This window comes from Anastrepha obliqua, chromosome 6, assembly GCF_027943255.1.
Source record: "Anastrepha obliqua isolate idAnaObli1 chromosome 6, idAnaObli1_1.0, whole genome shotgun sequence".
Classification (NCBI taxonomy): Eukaryota; Metazoa; Arthropoda; class Insecta; order Diptera; family Tephritidae; genus Anastrepha; species Anastrepha obliqua.
The window spans coordinates 70,443,883-70,461,208 of NC_072897.1; the positions used below are offsets into that span (position 1 = coordinate 70,443,883).

The 17,326-nt window shown below is 36.7% G+C and overlaps 1 protein-coding gene and 1 long non-coding RNA gene across 2 annotated transcripts; one reads left to right on the top strand and one right to left on the bottom strand.

Moving 5' to 3' along the window:
* Nucleotides 1–8,928: 8,928 nt before the first annotated feature.
* Nucleotides 8,929–11,269, bottom strand: LOC129250685 (uncharacterized). Its single transcript, XM_054890292.1, has 4 exons — nt 11,095–11,269; nt 10,899–11,029; nt 9,218–9,331; nt 8,929–9,150 (listed from the first exon to the last, which is right to left on the bottom strand). Exons 2-4 carry the CDS (start codon nt 10,998–11,000, stop codon nt 8,929–8,931), a joined length of 438 nt encoding a protein of 145 aa, XP_054746267.1. The 5' UTR covers nt 11,001–11,029; nt 11,095–11,269.
* A 5,108-nt stretch (nt 11,270–16,377) lies between these two features.
* Nucleotides 16,378–16,838, top strand: LOC129249780 (uncharacterized). Its single transcript, XR_008582718.1, has 2 exons — nt 16,378–16,478; nt 16,538–16,838. It is a non-coding gene; the product is annotated as an uncharacterized LOC129249780 (long non-coding RNA).
* Nucleotides 16,839–17,326: the final 488 nt, after the last annotated feature.

Below are 17,326 nucleotides of genomic sequence, written 5' to 3' on the forward strand. Positions count from 1 at the left end.
ATACCAAAAAGCTGGAGGAGGGTAAAAGTGATATTTATCACTAAAGCTGGTAGACGCGGTCATGATACAGCGAAAGATTTCAGACCCATCAGCCTATCCTCCTTCATCCTCAAAACTCTCGAGCGATTGTTGGATGTATATCTCAGGGAAAAGATTACAGACTTAACGATTTCACCATCTCAACATGCCTATCTCAAAGGAAAATCCACAGAGACAGCTCTTCATGAGGTTGTAAGTGCGATTGAGAGGAGCATAGAATACAAGCAATACTCACTAGTCGCTTTTCTCGACATAAAGGGGGCCTTCAACAATGTTACCACAAGATCCATAATTGAGGCTCCTAACATGTTAGGCATAGACATAGGTCTCAACGAATGGATAGAGAACATGCTCGAAACTAGAATAATCATCGGTGAGGTAGGCAGCAGCACGGTAAAACGCTCTGTCAACAGGCGAACTCTCAGGGAGGAGTCTTATCCCCTCTACTGTGGTTACTAGTCGCCAACAACATCCTCACCAAATTTAACCGAAAGGGAATTAAAGTGGTGGCGAACGCGGACGACATAGTGCTTATGGTTTCAGGAATGTTTCCAACCACAATCAGTGAGATTATGGAAGGAGCTCTGGTATTACTCAGCAATTGGGCCACGGACTGTGGCTTAAGTGTAAACCCGAGAAAAACTGAACTGATGCTATTCACCAAGAAAACCAAGGTGCCAAACTTTAATCTCCCAAAACTAAACGGCGTCAGCCTCACGCTAACCAAACAGGCAAAATACCTAGGGGTTATCCTGGACCCCAAACTCAGCTGGAAGTCCAACGTAGAGTACAGGGTAAAGAAAGCGAATATAGCACTTTACACATGTAAGAGAATGTTGGGAAAAAATGGGGTCTCCAACCAAAACAAAGCTGAACAAGATACAAAGAACAGCGTGTATCCTAACTACAGGAGCGCTCAATGTACTAACACATCTATTGCCATTAGATGTACACATTAAAACAAAACCTACTTGCAGCGCGGTGAGACTCAGAGACATAGGAAACTGGACAACAAGGCCGTACGGTCACAGTAAGATCCTCCTACAGGGACCCCCGGATCAGACTACACAGTCCCCGACCTCAACTTCAAGAAAGGCTTTACGGTACGCTTTCCACCGAGAGCTGAGTGGAGCAAAGGAGAGGTGATTGGAAGACACGATATCAAAATTTATACCGATGGTTCTAAGATGAGCTGTGGTGTGGGAGCTGGCTTCCATTCGGAGCCACTCAACCTCTCTCAATCAATTCGTCTTCCTGATTATGCCACCGTGTTCCAGGCAGAACTTTTAGCGATCAGAGAAGCATGCAAATCCCTAGAACTCTACAAGGAAGTTAGTGCAAGAGTAGCTATCTTCTCAGACAGTCAAGCAGCTATTAAGGCCTTAGACTTCAACTATATTACATTTCATCCAAACTGGTCCTACAGTGTAGAGAGGAGCTGAAACTGCTCAGCCATTGGCTTGAAATTACCCTGATATGGGTTCCCGGTCATAGGAACATAGGGGGCAATGAGATAGCGGATGAGCTAGCAAGAAAGGGCTCGACACTAGACATAGCAGAGGCGGTGGCAGTCTCCACTCCACTGAACACACTAAAATCATCCATTGCTTTATACTATCATGCTTTAGCCGAAAGAAGATGGAAGCAAATACCTACATGTATTACAACAAAAAACACATGGCCGTCATACAAAATCCAAAGGACGCATGACCTCCTAGGATGTTCTCGGCTAAACATTTCACGTATCACTGCAACCCTTACAGGACATTGGAAAGTAGGGGATCATGCAGCTAGACTCAATCTACCCTTCAATCCTATCTGTAGAAGCTGTCAAGCGGAAGGGGCGAAGGAAAGTCTGTTCCACTATTTATGTGAATGTCCGGGACTAGCCAGGGCACGACTCCGATCCTTCGGTAAGCCTTTCTTACAGCAAATAAAAGAAATCTCGGACATAGAGATAAAGGATTTGCTGCTATACTTGGACCTCACTAAATGGATCTGACTTGGAAACAAAAAACAAAAACAAAAAAAAAAAAAAAAAATAGCAACATCATCTTCACACGAGATAGTGGTAGTAAAACGCTGCTGGTCACTAATTAGGAGCATTTTCAGCTCAGAAATGTTCAACCACCTCAACAACAACAACAACAACAACAACAACAACATGTCGAAGAGGTGCTTCAAATTGTATGGAGAGGTTTAAGTAATTGCTAACATAAATGTGGAAAATAGGTCCATACATACGTATAAAACCGAAATATTTCTACATACATTATCTTACAGTGATAACTTCAATATTTGAAGATTCACAGAGCAGTTTGTAGAATTTGTTTGAAATGCAATACTGTCTCCGAACTTAAAAGATTTGCAACGAAATGAGTAAACCAAAATATTTTTAGCCAAATGCATGTTATACGTATTCAGAAGATTCTGCGCGGTCTCTAAGAATGAAAGATTATTGGAAAAGTTTTTAAATTAGTGCAAATATACAAACAAATACAAATATTTTCAACATTTTATATTTATTGGTGTAATGTTAATAATTGATTTTATTCCGAAAACACACGTAAAATTGAGACGTAATACAAACATTTTGCATTAAATCAAATAATCCGTAAAACTGCCGTTATAACGACTACTAGCTGCAACCTAGCCGAATGAATGCAATCAAATCGAGAAAAATTATTAATTGCAAGTTGTTGCTTTATAAATGATAGCAAGTTCCAGACATTAAGTTGTCCAAGAAAGAACAGCTACATATACTGCGATCAATTATATTCAATTCCCCATACATATACAGGGAATGCTACTGAAGTGATAGTCCTTGGTCGGTTACAAACCCGGGCGTTCCGATAATTATTGGCCATTATATTGAACCAACCTCAAAGCTGTTGGTAGGCTGCATTATGTAACATTGTAGGCTAAGCATTTTCTTCCAAAAGTAGGTACCCTCATACTAAAATGATGACTCATCGGTCCACAATATGTTATACAAAAACTGTATTAGCTTTTAAAAGCATTTCCTTTCAAAGGCGTGAATCCTATCGAACCTATGGACGACATGTACCTTAGTTTGCATATTATAATATTTAATATATTGCGGCTTCATTTATCTTCTTTCCAATCAACTCATGGACTGTCCTTAATGACTCTCATTTGCAACTGTTTTATGCACTGTTCGTTTTTTATTTATTATGATCCCGGTTGCTTTTTTTTGCGACTTCAGTGGCCAAAACACTTTTTTTCAATTTTGGTAACAGTTTCGATAGTATTTCAACAATATGCTTCTTTGTTTTAATGTTTTCAATTATTTATTTTGCTGACCGAACTCGAAAAGCAAAACAAATACTTTTTATATTGTTGAAATACATTTGACGTTAGATACTACACCTCATTAAGTTGGTCTCTTTGCCGCGGGGATGAGGCTTAAGTGCTGGTTTAGCCCCCATATCATGAGGGTTAGCCCCTAATCCAGGGCGTTACGCGTCACCCGCCCTTCTGAGACTGGGTCACCTCAGGAGGTAGAATGACCTTGCCATGGTAGAGGGGACTTCCATTGTCGACGTTTCCCCTTTCCCCCCTAAAAAATCCTAGTCCGCCACGATCGCCATGTCGAGCAGTGGGGACGATTATGAAAATGAAACATGAATAACAAAAAACCTAGCCTTGGAAAACCAAGGCAACCCGAAATCAAGACCAAATCCCTCAGGAAGGTCAGGGTTTCAATAAAAAAGACCATTAACGTCAGCGGAGTAAAGCCTGTGGCCATGCCAGGGCCTAACTCCCGCTCCATCCCTTCAGGGACTGGCTCTACGGCAGCGAGACCTCTTACTGGCAACAATCCCAATCCTATCATAAGACAAGTTGAGGATGACTTACCATCTACGTCTGGTGCCAGCAGTAGACCCCCCCTCGCAACAAAATCCTTGGGAAGCAAGAGCTGCCCTGTCAGAAGACAAGCAGACCTTGCTGTCCCTGTCACTCCAGGTGGCACGGAAATTCCGAAAGGAGAAACGGAAGTAGCGAAAGGAATCCATGTACGGGCGGTGATTGATCGCAGTTCCCATGATGGTGCGATCTCTCAAGCAAACTGGGACTTAATAAATAGGAGTTTTTGGAAGGTGTACTGGGACATCCTGAAAGGAAATCCAGGACGTCCACCCAGTTGTTCGGATGCGGGATGGTTTTAATCCCGCGTCAAACTAATAAGGTGCTCTGACCAACGTTCCGTGGACCTATACACCCTAGCGATTAATCGCATAGGGGAACCTTGGCCGGGGGCCCGCCTTGATGTGGTCCGCCGAGAAGACATTCCTAATCATCCAGGATCTAGAGCCTGGATACCAGACTTTCATTCTGATCCAGAGGAAGTCCTGGACCTTGTAAGGCTAGGCAACCCCGAACTACCTACCAGTGACTGGAAGGTAGCAAAGATTTGCGAAGTGGACGGCAAGAGGATACTGCTCGTAATAATCCTCAATGAGGAATCGTTGGATCCACTTGCCAACAGGAAATGGAAGATCAACTACGGCTTCCAAGTGCTGACTCTCCATGTCTACAGACAGGATGTAGCTAGCAAGAGCACCTCCGCAGAAAATATAACTTCATCTGCGGAAGCGAACGAGGTTGTCATAGACAACGATGAGGTGGTCTTCAACTCCGGCATGGTAGGCGAACTCTTCGAAAGGGTTACCTTAGAGGACATGGAGGGGGAATACTCCGACCTCTCTGCTATGGAGGATGAGGAGTCTCTCCCCCCTACATCCGATGAAGAGAACGCAGACCAAACCGTGGCTAGTTGCCCTTCAATAACGAACAAAAGCGATGTTGAGGATTGTACAAATCAATTTTCACCCATGTAAGGCGGCCTTAGTCGCACTCATCCTCCGTCTCGCAGAAAGAGGATATCGTGCTCATCCAAGAACCATGGGTCGTAAAAGATCGGGTTTGCGGTTTGAGTAGTAGTGAATACAAATTGGTTTATGTCACTGATAAAGGTAAACCCAGGTCGTGCATACTAACAAAGAAATGTATTAATGTTATTAATACAATTTAGCGATGCGGATAACGTCATCACAGCGGTGGAGTCCTGCGGAAAGACGATATGGCTTGCTTCCTCTTATATGGCTCACGACGCGGAGCAACCTCCTCCATCACCACTTATAAGAGACGCAGTTCATGAAGCATCGAGGTGGAGCACCCAATTCATGCTAATGCACATCATCATGTCTGGGGCAGTTCAGACACAAATGCACGTGGTGAGTATATCTTTGAATTCATTATGTGCAACAATCTTTATATTAGTAACATAGGTGATACCCCTACTTTTGTAACAACTACGAGAAGTGAAGTTCTAGACATCACTTGTGTCAATGAACGAGGGGCCCAAATTTTAAAGGACTGGATAGTGCCTACAGACAACTCCTTCTCAGATCATAGGTACTTAATGTGAAGCATTTCATTGCCAACTAAACAGTTCAAGCCGGTTATAAACCGCAGACGCGCACCCTGGGGGATGTTTGAAACCACATTATCTAGCATTCTCCCAGCAGAGACATACCAAATTAACTCCGAGCCACAGCTCGACTCAGTGGTTGATGAGCTGACTTCAGAACTTCAAGAAGAGGGAAACCGAAACCTCCATGGTGGTCCACTGATATAGCAAACCTCAGAAGTGAATGCAGAACTATGCACAACGAAGCGAGGAGAACCAACTCGTGGGACAGATACAAAGAATGCCAGCGTAGATTTAAGTATGCCATAAAGGCAGCAAAAACGGCGTCTTGGAGAGACCTCTGTCAAAAGATAGAAAGTGTTTGGGAGACCAGTAGACTCCGGAAAGTAGTATCAACAAGTCCCAGCAACCCTAGCTACCTCATAAAAGAGAATGGCAATTGGACAACCAGCAGTGAAGAAACACTAGAATTACTAATGCAGACGCACTTTCCAGGTTGTCTCTGCAAAGAAGACAGAAGAACCCACCCTATAGTTCACTACGAGAATCCCCCAATAGATTTTATAACGGAGGATAACATAAAATTTGCCATTGGCAGCTTCAAACCTTACAAATCACCGGGACCCGATGGAGTCATTCCCGCTGATTTGCAACACACAAAAGATATGATTGCACCTACACTCGCCTTAATTTTTGAGGCAGCGATACGTCTTAACTATATCCCCAAGAAATGGGCAGAAGTAAAAGAGGTATTCATTCCCAAAGGAGGGAAAACCACACATACGAAACCGAAGGATTTCAGGCCAATTAGCCTATCATCCTTTTTGTTAAAATCTTTAGAGCAGAGGCTAGATGTGCATATCAAAGGAAGGATTAGCGACACTAACACCTTCCCAACATGCATACAACAAAGGCAAATAAGTGGAAACAGCGGTCCATGAGCTAGTTCACACAGTCGAGAAATCACTTCACTACCAAGAATATACCCTCGCTGCTCTTCAATAATATATATCCGGAAGCAATTACCACTTCGCTAACGAAAATGGGAGTAAGCAATGCAATAGTCTCGTTTATAGAATGAATGCTAACTGGGCGAACGATAAGCGCAATTTGGGTGACATATTTATTAAAAAATTTCCGATCAGGGGTACACGCCAAGGTGAGGTAATATCTCCACTTCAGTGGAACCTAACTGTCAATAAACTTCTACAAGAACTTGAAAAAATTGGAAGTAAAATAATATCATATGCTGATGATATTGTAATACCAATCTCGGGGAAACACCTTCCAACATTATGTGACCTCCAACAAAGATCTCTCAACAGACTAGCACTTTGCTGTAAAAGTCGAGGACTAGAAGTAAATCCGGAAAACGGATATGATAATTTTTAGTAGGAAACACGAAAAACCGGCTCTTCAACAAATATTTCTAGGAGAGAATATTAGAGTAATAGAAAGGGCCAGCTATCTAGGACTTGTACTAGATAGGAAGCTAAATTGTGGGCTCACAGTCGCACACAGAGCACGTAAAGCTATGACCGCAATGTACTTCTGCGGGAGGCTTATTGGGAAGAATGGGGATGGAACCCAGAATGATACATTGGCTCTACACAGCAGTGGTTAGGCCAATTCTGTACTGCGGTATTGTAATATGGTGGGATGCCCTTCAGAAGGGTGTATATTCCGAACATCTGGGGATCTCCTTCAGTTTTCGGCTCCCCGACTACTGTAATGTCTTTCAGGCTGAACAGAATGATACATTGGCTCTACACAGCAGTGGTTAGGCTAATTCTGTACTGCGGTATTGTAATATGGTAGGATGCCCTTCAGAAGGGTGTGAACATCAAGAAACTTGACAAGGTTCAAAGACTAGCATCTGTTCTGATAACCGGCGATGTGAGACAGGGCGAGTCCATTCATGTATACACAGATGGCTCAAAGCTCGAGGGCAGTGTGGGCGGAGGTGTATATTCCGAACATCTGGGGATCTCCTTCAGTTCTCGGCTCCGCGACTACTGTAATGTCTTTCAGGCTGAACTGATGGCAATAAGAAAAGCCGCGACACTAATACAGTGTGATGCGCTTTCCGGAAATGATATCTACATTTTCACTGATAGCCAAGTGGCGATAAAATTCCTCACAAACCAGTCGACAACCTCCAAGGTAGCCATGAAATGCCGAACATCCTCATTAAGATGATGGCTGAGTCATTTCACCTAAAGGTAACATTGAGGGTAACTGTAGAGCCGATGAACCAGCGAAACTCGGCAATAAATTGGCTGATGAGTACATAGATAATGACATAGGGAAAGAATGAAATTGTAAAATTGAAGAAATTGTAAAAAAAGCAAACGAAAGATGGCGTAATGAAACCACCTGCAAAATCGCTCGTCAACTGTGGCCGACTCTAAATGCTAAACGCAAAGAATCTCTGCTAAACCAAAATAAACACAGTCTTAGCACATTGATCTCAGTCATAACGGGCACTGTCTAATAGGTAGACACGCCCAAAGGGTGGGTGTGCAAACATAAGACTTCTGTAGAAGTTGTCTAGATGAGGACGAGGAAGAGGCAATCTCGCACCTACTGTGCCACTGCACTGCTCTATCCAGACGCAGGTTTACTATTCTGGGTAAACAATTTTTTAATGAGTTGGAAGATCTCAGTTCTACAGAAATCAGAGACATTTTAAAATTTTTGAAAAGCACACACTGGTTTTAGGAGAGATACGGACAAGCTCCCCACGCGGCATCGCAATGGGCTATGAGCCTGAGGGTGTCCCACAGCACAACCGCTTCAACCTAACCTAACTTAACCTAGATACTACAACTTTAATGTGAAATAGACCGCCATTTTGCTTGACTTTTTCCTGGTTTACTATAATCGGAAACTCTAGATATTCCGTAAACATTTTTCAAAAATGCTTCCTAACAGTTAATCGGAAAATTCTATAATGAATACATACATCAATATAAAAGTTCTCTACAATATTTGAAACAAGAGGCTTAGCGACTTTCTAAACACCTGAGTCCTAGTATTGGGGTGCCTGCAGATTTCTTAACAATAAGTTTTTAGTTGCCAACAAAACGTGTTTTAATCCATATGTATTCTAAATTTTAACGTAGTTCAAATCCAGTTTAATCTTACGTTTTCGAATTTGGCTGCATGAAAATTTGCAACAGATGTCGCCGCGGTCAGCTTATTCTTCATGAAAGATTTGGGTACACCTCGAATCTTATCAAGTTCATTTTGAAGGCATTTTGAATCTACACACTTTAGTAACATGACTAGTAAACGCAGCGCCATCATTTGGGTGTTGAAATCACCAACGAAGGGAATTGGAAACCAAGTACAAGCTCTAACAAATGTGTTTATGAGTACATATGTACATATATATGTAAGGAATGGTAAATTAGAAAAGGTTTATTGTATACTTACATAATGCTAGTTTCGATTGTCGTTATTTTCTCAAGAACTCCTGGTCGAACGTTGCTCAACAGTTTATGTATCATTTCCAATAACTGGTAATGATAAGAGTCTATTCCTTTTGCTTTGTGTTGTAGACAACGAATCATATATGTTACAGCAAAAGGAACAATTTTTTCAAATTGTTCACGAACACCTTCATTTTGAGTAATAATATTTGACTGAACATTCTAATGTGATATAAATAATAATTAATTACAACCTTTTTTACATAAAAACATTAGTATTTAGTTTTACCAAAAACAAGTTCAGCCATGTTAAAATCAAATTATACGCTTCCGATTGCTTGCGTTGCAAAGATTGCTCTAATATTTGGAATCCCAAAAGCATATCGTAAAACAATTTCTTTTTCTTTAAAAAATAAAATTATGTTAATATGCATGAGTTACATAGTAGAATTAAAATTGTCGTTTAATTAATGCAAAACGTCACTGTGTTCATAGATAATACTGTGTTTAGCTGTGCTTTCCTTTTCTACCACGATATATTTGCTTATAATGTCTAAGTGCGCGGACCGAATTTAAAAATTATAACACGCAAATGTAGTCACTATATCAGCCTTTTGATTTATATTACTTTTTATAAATTAAAATTAAGAATTAATAGCAATATTTAACGTTAAAAATGCATCTTTTTTGGATAAGCTTGAAAAAATGCCCTATTACAGTCGCTTATTTCATTTAAATACAAACACAAAAAAGTAACAAAATCACTTATAAGCATTCTTTATTATATTTGTATTCGATTAAAAGCTATTTTTACTAAATAATAGTCCAAATTTTATTAAAATTTTATTATTACAAATGTTCTTCTAACCGTTTGTAATACCGTGCAGAATAAATTTGAGGAGCGAACTGTCAAACGAACGATGACAGAGAGAAGAACAAAGCGAAATAAGAAAAACCCAGTCAACCAAAAGGGAACAATTCTTTCATTATTATTTTTATTATTTATAGGGGCGCTTTTTTGATTTCAAATATACATAATATATATATAACAAAAACAAATACTGAAAATTTGGAATAAAAAGCGCGCGATTTTTAGTCCAAATTTTCGCCTGCGGCGCTTTTTTCAATTCAAATATACATATATATTACAAAAACAAATATTTTTACAAATACTGAAAATTTGGAATAAAAATCGCACGATGTTTAGTCCAAATTTTCGCCTGCGGCGTTTTTTGGATTTCAAATATACATATGTATATACTACAAAAAAGAATATTTTCACAAAAAAAAAATTTTATAAATAGTGAAATAATGCAAAATCGGACAATTTTTGACCTAAATTTTCGCCATCGGCACTCATAACTTTTACGATACAGCAACGTTTTCATAAGTGCTATGAAATATAAAACCTAAGTTAAATGCTTGCTGAGTTGACGACTACTGTATACTCTTCTCTTCAACTGTATTTCAGTACAAACCGCAAATGCGGTCGGAAAAAACCTAATTTTTAAACTTCTCCTTGGGGTTCTATAGGGACACTAGTGGGTTGGGACTTTCATAGTTATAATGGTGTGACCTTGCTCTTTCTAATGGGCGTGGTGGGTGGTGCCACGCCCCCTCCCCCTCCGCCCCCATTCAATTATATCGTGGTAGTAAAGGAAAGTTTTGCCCTGTGTTTTATTTCTAAACTGTAAGCGAAGATAATGTCCAACGTGATGTTAATTTTTTAAAATTCTAAATTACTAAGTTCCTAAATTGATTGTAACTAATGTATGTACTTGGTGTAACAAACCCTAAAAATATTAAAAATTTGTAATCCATTGTAAAACCAAACAAATAATAGGTAAAACTTTCAATAAATTTTTTTCTCGACAAACATGTTATGTAGTATCACAAAACCATCATTTTAAAATCAAGCAAGACATGATTCAATAATAATAATAATTGAATCATGAAGCAAGAATACATACCAGCGTTTTTGCTGCAATCGCTGCTTGTATTTTTTCAATCGCTCCCGTTATGTCCGCTAGAGAAGGCGTTAAAGCGGTAAAAATGCCTCCGTGGGGTGCCATTTTGAAATTAAGATGAGGATGATCGAGATCTGCTGGTTTTCAATTAGTAATTATTTTTTTTATATTGTTCATGGTTAATATTTTTTAATCATACCTTTTCAACTGCTCTGTTAAAAACTAAATATATTCGTGTCTTCAACCAAACGTCTCTTGCAAACGTTTATATCATAGATGACTAGATGTGAAACTCTTTTTCTCGTGAGAGCGCTGAAAAATGTGCATTTTTTATAACATTTTCCAATATTGCCACACCGGTAGAAACATGAATTAGGTATTTTTTTAAACAAAAATTGGGAATTTTTAGTTTCCACACCACCATTGAGGTTAGTATTTAGTGTGCGGTTGCCCATATTATTACTCGTAAACACCTACATATACAAAAAAAAGCACAATCCATATGAAATATGTACATAAATAAACAAAAAATTGAAAAATTTATGTGTAAATGAAATTATTTAAAACTGAAATACAAAAGTTATTTAAAATAGTAAAGTAATGAACGCGAAAAACATAAGTTATAATTAAACACATGACACATTGAGATTTTTTAATTTAACACCGAAAGTGAGTAACAAAAAAAAAAATCTCAAACAACGAACAGAATAAGTTAAAGCAGATTACCTTTAATTTTTGTAAAATATCTCAAACTAATATAATATTCAATTCCCTTACCTACTCTTTTCAACCATAGAATATTTACGTATATATTGTACAAATTTACATAAACCAATACAGTTTTCAATAAAATTACATTATGTACATAAGACTAATTAAAAGTAGAAGTCGAAAAGGATATAACGAGCTTTGGATTCTACAAACTCACTTCAATTCAAATTATTACATTTCAATTGAATTAATTTTAAGACAAATAATTATAAACATTTCAAAACGTCATTTCTCCATTAAGCAAAAACGAACTGTTTTTGTCTGTTATTTTTGGCGCGTTTCTTCTGTCAGTCTGCCATTTCGCCTATCAGCTGTTCAAAATCCCATAATGTGTGAGTGCTGCCAAGTTTTTAAACGTCCTCATAGGCAGAGAACGTTAAATATAGAGAAGTCTCAATGACTGAAATGGCAGCACTTTTCAGGGGTACTCGTTTTGCGCGCGTGGTACACAACAGCGACATTTTTCACAGAACGTTAACAGAAATATGCTCAACTGCAGAAATTTAACAGCTTTTGAGAATTAAGAGCTTTTTTTTTGGAAACTTTCCGTTTCGTGCCAAAGTTAGGTTACAGGTGCTTTTTGTCTCTTTATTTGCATGAAAATTCATTTGATATAATATTAGGGTGGATAGGTTTTATTGAGGGGGGGATAGGTTTTTCTTCTCTTTCAGCTAGCATCCGAGCCTAGATTTTTAAAGCACTACAATTTTTTCTTAATCATGATGGATTGAGAGTAGTGTTTTAAAAATCAGGTAAATCGCAATGACTTAATCGATGTCAATATCGAAGTCGTGTGAGAAATTGTTGTAGTATGAGAACAATTTCGTAATTCGTGCTTTAACAATTTTATATATTTTTTTTTTTCATTTCAGGAAATGTAAATACCTATTATTTATAGCATTGTAATATATATACATATACATATACATATAAGATTACTTAAATTTCTGTGAATAAAAATAAAAAATTAAAATTAAAAAAACTAGTATTTTATTTTTTTAAGGATAATAATATTTATTTGGTAAGAGGAACTTAAAGAAACATATACCAATAATATATGTAATTCGACAGGATTTCATTACAATATCAATATATTCGTTCAGCTAAATCAAATGAATATCTGCATATGAAAAATCGTTCATATGGACGTGCAAAAGCAAACACGCATATACTACATAAATACATGCCTACGAACTTCTATAGACATACATACATATGAGGCTGCGAGCACTTCGACAGAAAAAGTATTTCGATTTGCTATTGCTGTCGAGAATTGAGAACACATATTTACATACATATATTGATGCATACATATGTACGGAGCCGCGGCCACTCGATTTGACAAAAATTGAAGATTTACCAAATATTGGCAAATAATTCAACGCGAAATATTACAATATTGACTATTTTCGAATTGACGAGAAAATTGGCATATGGGCATATGAGCATATGAGCTCGAACTTAGTGTTATAGAATATTTTGGATTTTTCAGCGTCGTTGCGACTAAAAAAATCTGACCGCTGCGACTGCGCCTATGAATGTATTTTGTTCTTGCAGTCGCTAGGCTTATAATTTTAGCTTTGGAAACATACGCGTGCAGAGGCATAAAGCCAGTGCTTTGTGTGTGCTGTTGTATGTACATACATATGTATGTATATACTAATAAGCATAGTTTTGCTGGGAGTCGAGAATGTATGTATATGTATGTACGGACATACATACAATAGGGCATCAATATGCCAATACGTGAGGTAGGTCATGGTTGCCTCAGTACATTGAACTTTTGCTTAATTGTTTCTTACATGTGTATGCATACATGTACATACATATGTTTGTAGTAAGAAACAGTTTAAACAGATTTTGTTACTAATCCAAATATACATACTTACGGTAACATACGAATATGCTTTTTTATCCTATAAAATATGTAAATATGGAGGATATCTTGGGTTTGTTAAAATTATTCTTTTATTTATTTTGAATATCAAAACTTGTATACAAACCATGCTTGTATACCTCCTGCAATAGGATGTGGATGAAAAATTACAGAACAGAAATAAAAACGTAATGCCTCAAATGCCTTGCAAAATGCTGTCGGTCAATTTTATTTCAAACAAATGTATGTATAACAATGCCCAATTTCTTTTTGTCCAAAAATAACAAATATATATGTATATGCAAATACATACGTTTCTTTGAAGTTTTCTTTTATTTATTTTAAATTTCAAAGTTTTATACTATCTATAAAATGCATACATATATTATTCCATGTAATAAATCTAAATTGAAAAAAATTTCGTTTGCAAAGGAACAAATGAATGCATATTCAAATGTAAATATGATACATATGTAACACTATAAGAATTGAAGATCCAATTGAACTTTTGCACAAACATAGCTAACATAATACATATAAATATTTATGTATATATTGATATACATATATTTACATACATATGTCAAAATACCAAAGCACTTGTATGTAAAAATTTTCATCAAATTTGTATAGTTTTCAATTTACTAAAATGCACATACCAAGATGTGAGAGGTCGTTTTATAGTGCATTTTTTTAAATTAAATCAAAATATTAAAGTTACTTTGATTTGAAATGTTGGCGCATATAATAAATATTCAAATTATTCATCAATAATCATTTAGTTGAATAAATTTTCATTCATCAAGGGAACATACATATGTAGAAATTAACAAGCAAATTCTTTGCAAAATGCCGTCGGCTAATCGTCAATTTGATTTTCTACAGAAGCAAAAGCAGAGAACGTTATGATATACAGAGAACGTTCTCTGTGTGCAGAGCCAATATAGGAAGAGAGAATTCACTGCAATCAGCTCTGTTAAACCCCGGCCGCGGTTAGAGTTCAGCTCTGTTAAACCACGGCCGCGGTTAGACTTCATTTTTGACAATTCACACCATTCGTAGCTCGTGAGACTTCTCTATATTTAACGTTCTCTGGAGAAAGAGATTGGTTCAGATAATGCCATTAAAGAAAAGGTCATTTAGTAAGGGGGCAATTATGAAAAGTGAAGAATAAATGTGAGAATATAAGTAGGAGAGGTTAGGAAGTGTGTGTTGTTGGTAGTGGGAGCATGGGCATGTGACTATATACAAAAGGTCTGTTCATGAAGCAAATTATTCATAACAGTGCTTACAAATGATTATGTTTACGTGTTCACAGAGAACGTTAAATATAGAGAAGCAGAGAACGTTAAATATAGAGAAGTCTCAATGACTTAAATGGCAGCACTTTTCAGGGGTACTCGTTTTGCGCGCGTGGTACACAACAGCGACATTTTTCACAGAACGTTAACAGAAATATGCTCAACTGCAGAAATTTAACAGCTTTTGAGAATTAAGAGCTTGTTTTTTGGAAACTTTCCGTTTTGTGCCAAAGTTAGGTTACAGGTGCTTTTTGTCTCTTTATTTGCATGAAAATTCATTTTTGAATTTGAATTGATTTTGCGTAATTTGCGCCAAAATTTCCATGTCAAACCAAAAGAGTCTAATGAACTTTAGTTTGAGAAAAACTTTTGATTGACGTCGCGCAATTTTCAAACGCTTTCGATTTTCCGAATTTTTTTAAACTTTTTCGATTTAAAAATGAGCAGAACGTGTCGTGTGCGCGGGTGTTATTTAAAAAACAGTGAAGTGAAATTATTTTCTTTCCCACAGGACCCCATATTAGCAGACAAATGGAGGCAGAATTTGCATATTGCCAGGACGGAACATCTTCCACCCCACAACTCATTTGTGTGTGTAAAACACTTTGAGGCATGTGTTGTGGGGGAACAATGTTTGAAAAAGGGTGCCATCCCCACCCTTCGTTTAGGTAAGTTTTTGCGCAATACATAAGTAGGTATGTGTGTTTTTATATTTCGCTAAAGCGAACCTACAATAATATCAAACACACATACCTACATATTGCATTCATTTGATATAATATTAGGGTGGATAGGTTTTATTGAGGGTGAGGTTTGCTAACTGGTAGCATTAGAGTTTTGAGGCAGGAAAGTGGAGGAAGTTAAGAAATTTAAATTATTTTTGAATGTGTATGTGCATATATTTCATAGAAAATAATTTTTTATTAATAACCATAATATTACAATACCCGGCATCCGTTACTATGCCTTGTTGAATAAAATCAAAACAACCAATCAGAAAAATATCAAGCAAAATTATTTTTATTAATTTTCTATCTCAAACCGTTTTTGAACTTTGCATTTGAACAGCTTATGCGGATTGTGAAGTCTAGAGTGTGCTATAAATAGTGGGAAATAGGGAAAACTAAGAGTTTTTAGATTAAATTTAAGCAAATATTATTTATTTATTATTACTAAGTCAAACCATACAACCATAGGTTATTTTTACAATGATTGACCTTAAGAATAGTTTACATAAAAAGATAAACAGTAAAATCAAAATTAAAATTAAAATTACAGATAGTAGTAAAGATAAAGTATTAAAAGGAAAGTAAGGTAAAAATAGTAGTAGTAGGAGTAGGGACTAATAGGAAGAAATTTAAAGTACATTCAGCAATATTCGATTATTAGTGATGAATGAGAGTGGTGGCGCGGCCTGGGGGCTGTGGGAAGGGAGTTCCATCATAAAAACATGCCTATAACCTTCTTTGAATTATTATACGTTTATATTATATTATAAAATAAATTTTCTTAATATGATAATAATGAGGTTAATAAAGTCAAAGAAAGAAAACTACAAAATAAATTAAAAAAGCTGTAGGTTATAAGTAGGTTGTAAGCCAGGGCCCCACGAAAAGAGATTCGCCGTTCACACAGGTAATTAATAATCTATTAGCTATCTTTTGCATATGATGATACCTATTCTTTTATTTCAGGGTTTTCCACTTTTCTATATTTCAGGTTTTTTTTATTTATATATTTTACAGGTATTTTCCCGTTTCAGGTTTTTTCTATTTTTTAGTCTATTTTACAGGTTTCTTTTTTATTTTTTCTTCTCTTTCAGCTAGCACCCGAGCCTAGATTTTTAAAGCACTACAATTTTTTCTTAATCATGATGGATTGAGAGTAGTGTTTTAAAAATCAGGTAAATCGCAATGACTTAATCGATGTCAATATCGAAGTCGTGTGAGAAATTGTTATAGTATGAGAACAATTTCGTAATTCGTGCTTTCAAAATTTTATATTTTTTTTTTTCATTTCAGGAAATGTAATTACCTATTATTTAGACCATTGTAATATATATACATATACATAAATTTCTGTGAATAAAAATAAAAAATTAAAATTAAAAAAACTAGTATTTCATTTTCTTAAGGTAATAATATTTATTTGGTAAGAGGATCTTAAAGAAACATATACCAATAATACAATTCGACAGGATTTCATTAGAATATCAATACACATATTCGTTCAGCTCAATAAAATAAATATCTGCATATGAAAAATTGTTCCTATGGACGTGCAAAAGCAAAACACTCATATATAGTACATAAATACATGCATACAAACTGCCATAGCCATACATACATATGAGGCTGCGAGCACTTGCGACAGAATATTTCGATTTGCTATTGCTGTCGAGAATTTAGAACACATATTTACATACATATATTGATGCATACATATGTACGGAGCCGCGGCCACTCGACTTCACAAAAATTGAA

Coding starts and splice junctions, on each gene's coding strand:
- LOC129250685 (XM_054890292.1), bottom strand. CDS start 11,000: ATGGCACCCCACGGAGGCATTTTTACCGCTTTAACGCCTTCTCTAGCG. Junction 9,332..10,898: donor CGATTGCAGCAAAAACGCTG/GTATGTATTCTT, acceptor TATTTTTTAAAG/AAAAAGAAATTGTTTTACGA. Junction 9,151..9,217: donor CATGGCTGAACTTGTTTTTG/GTAAAACTAAAT, acceptor ATATCACATTAG/AATGTTCAGTCAAATATTAT.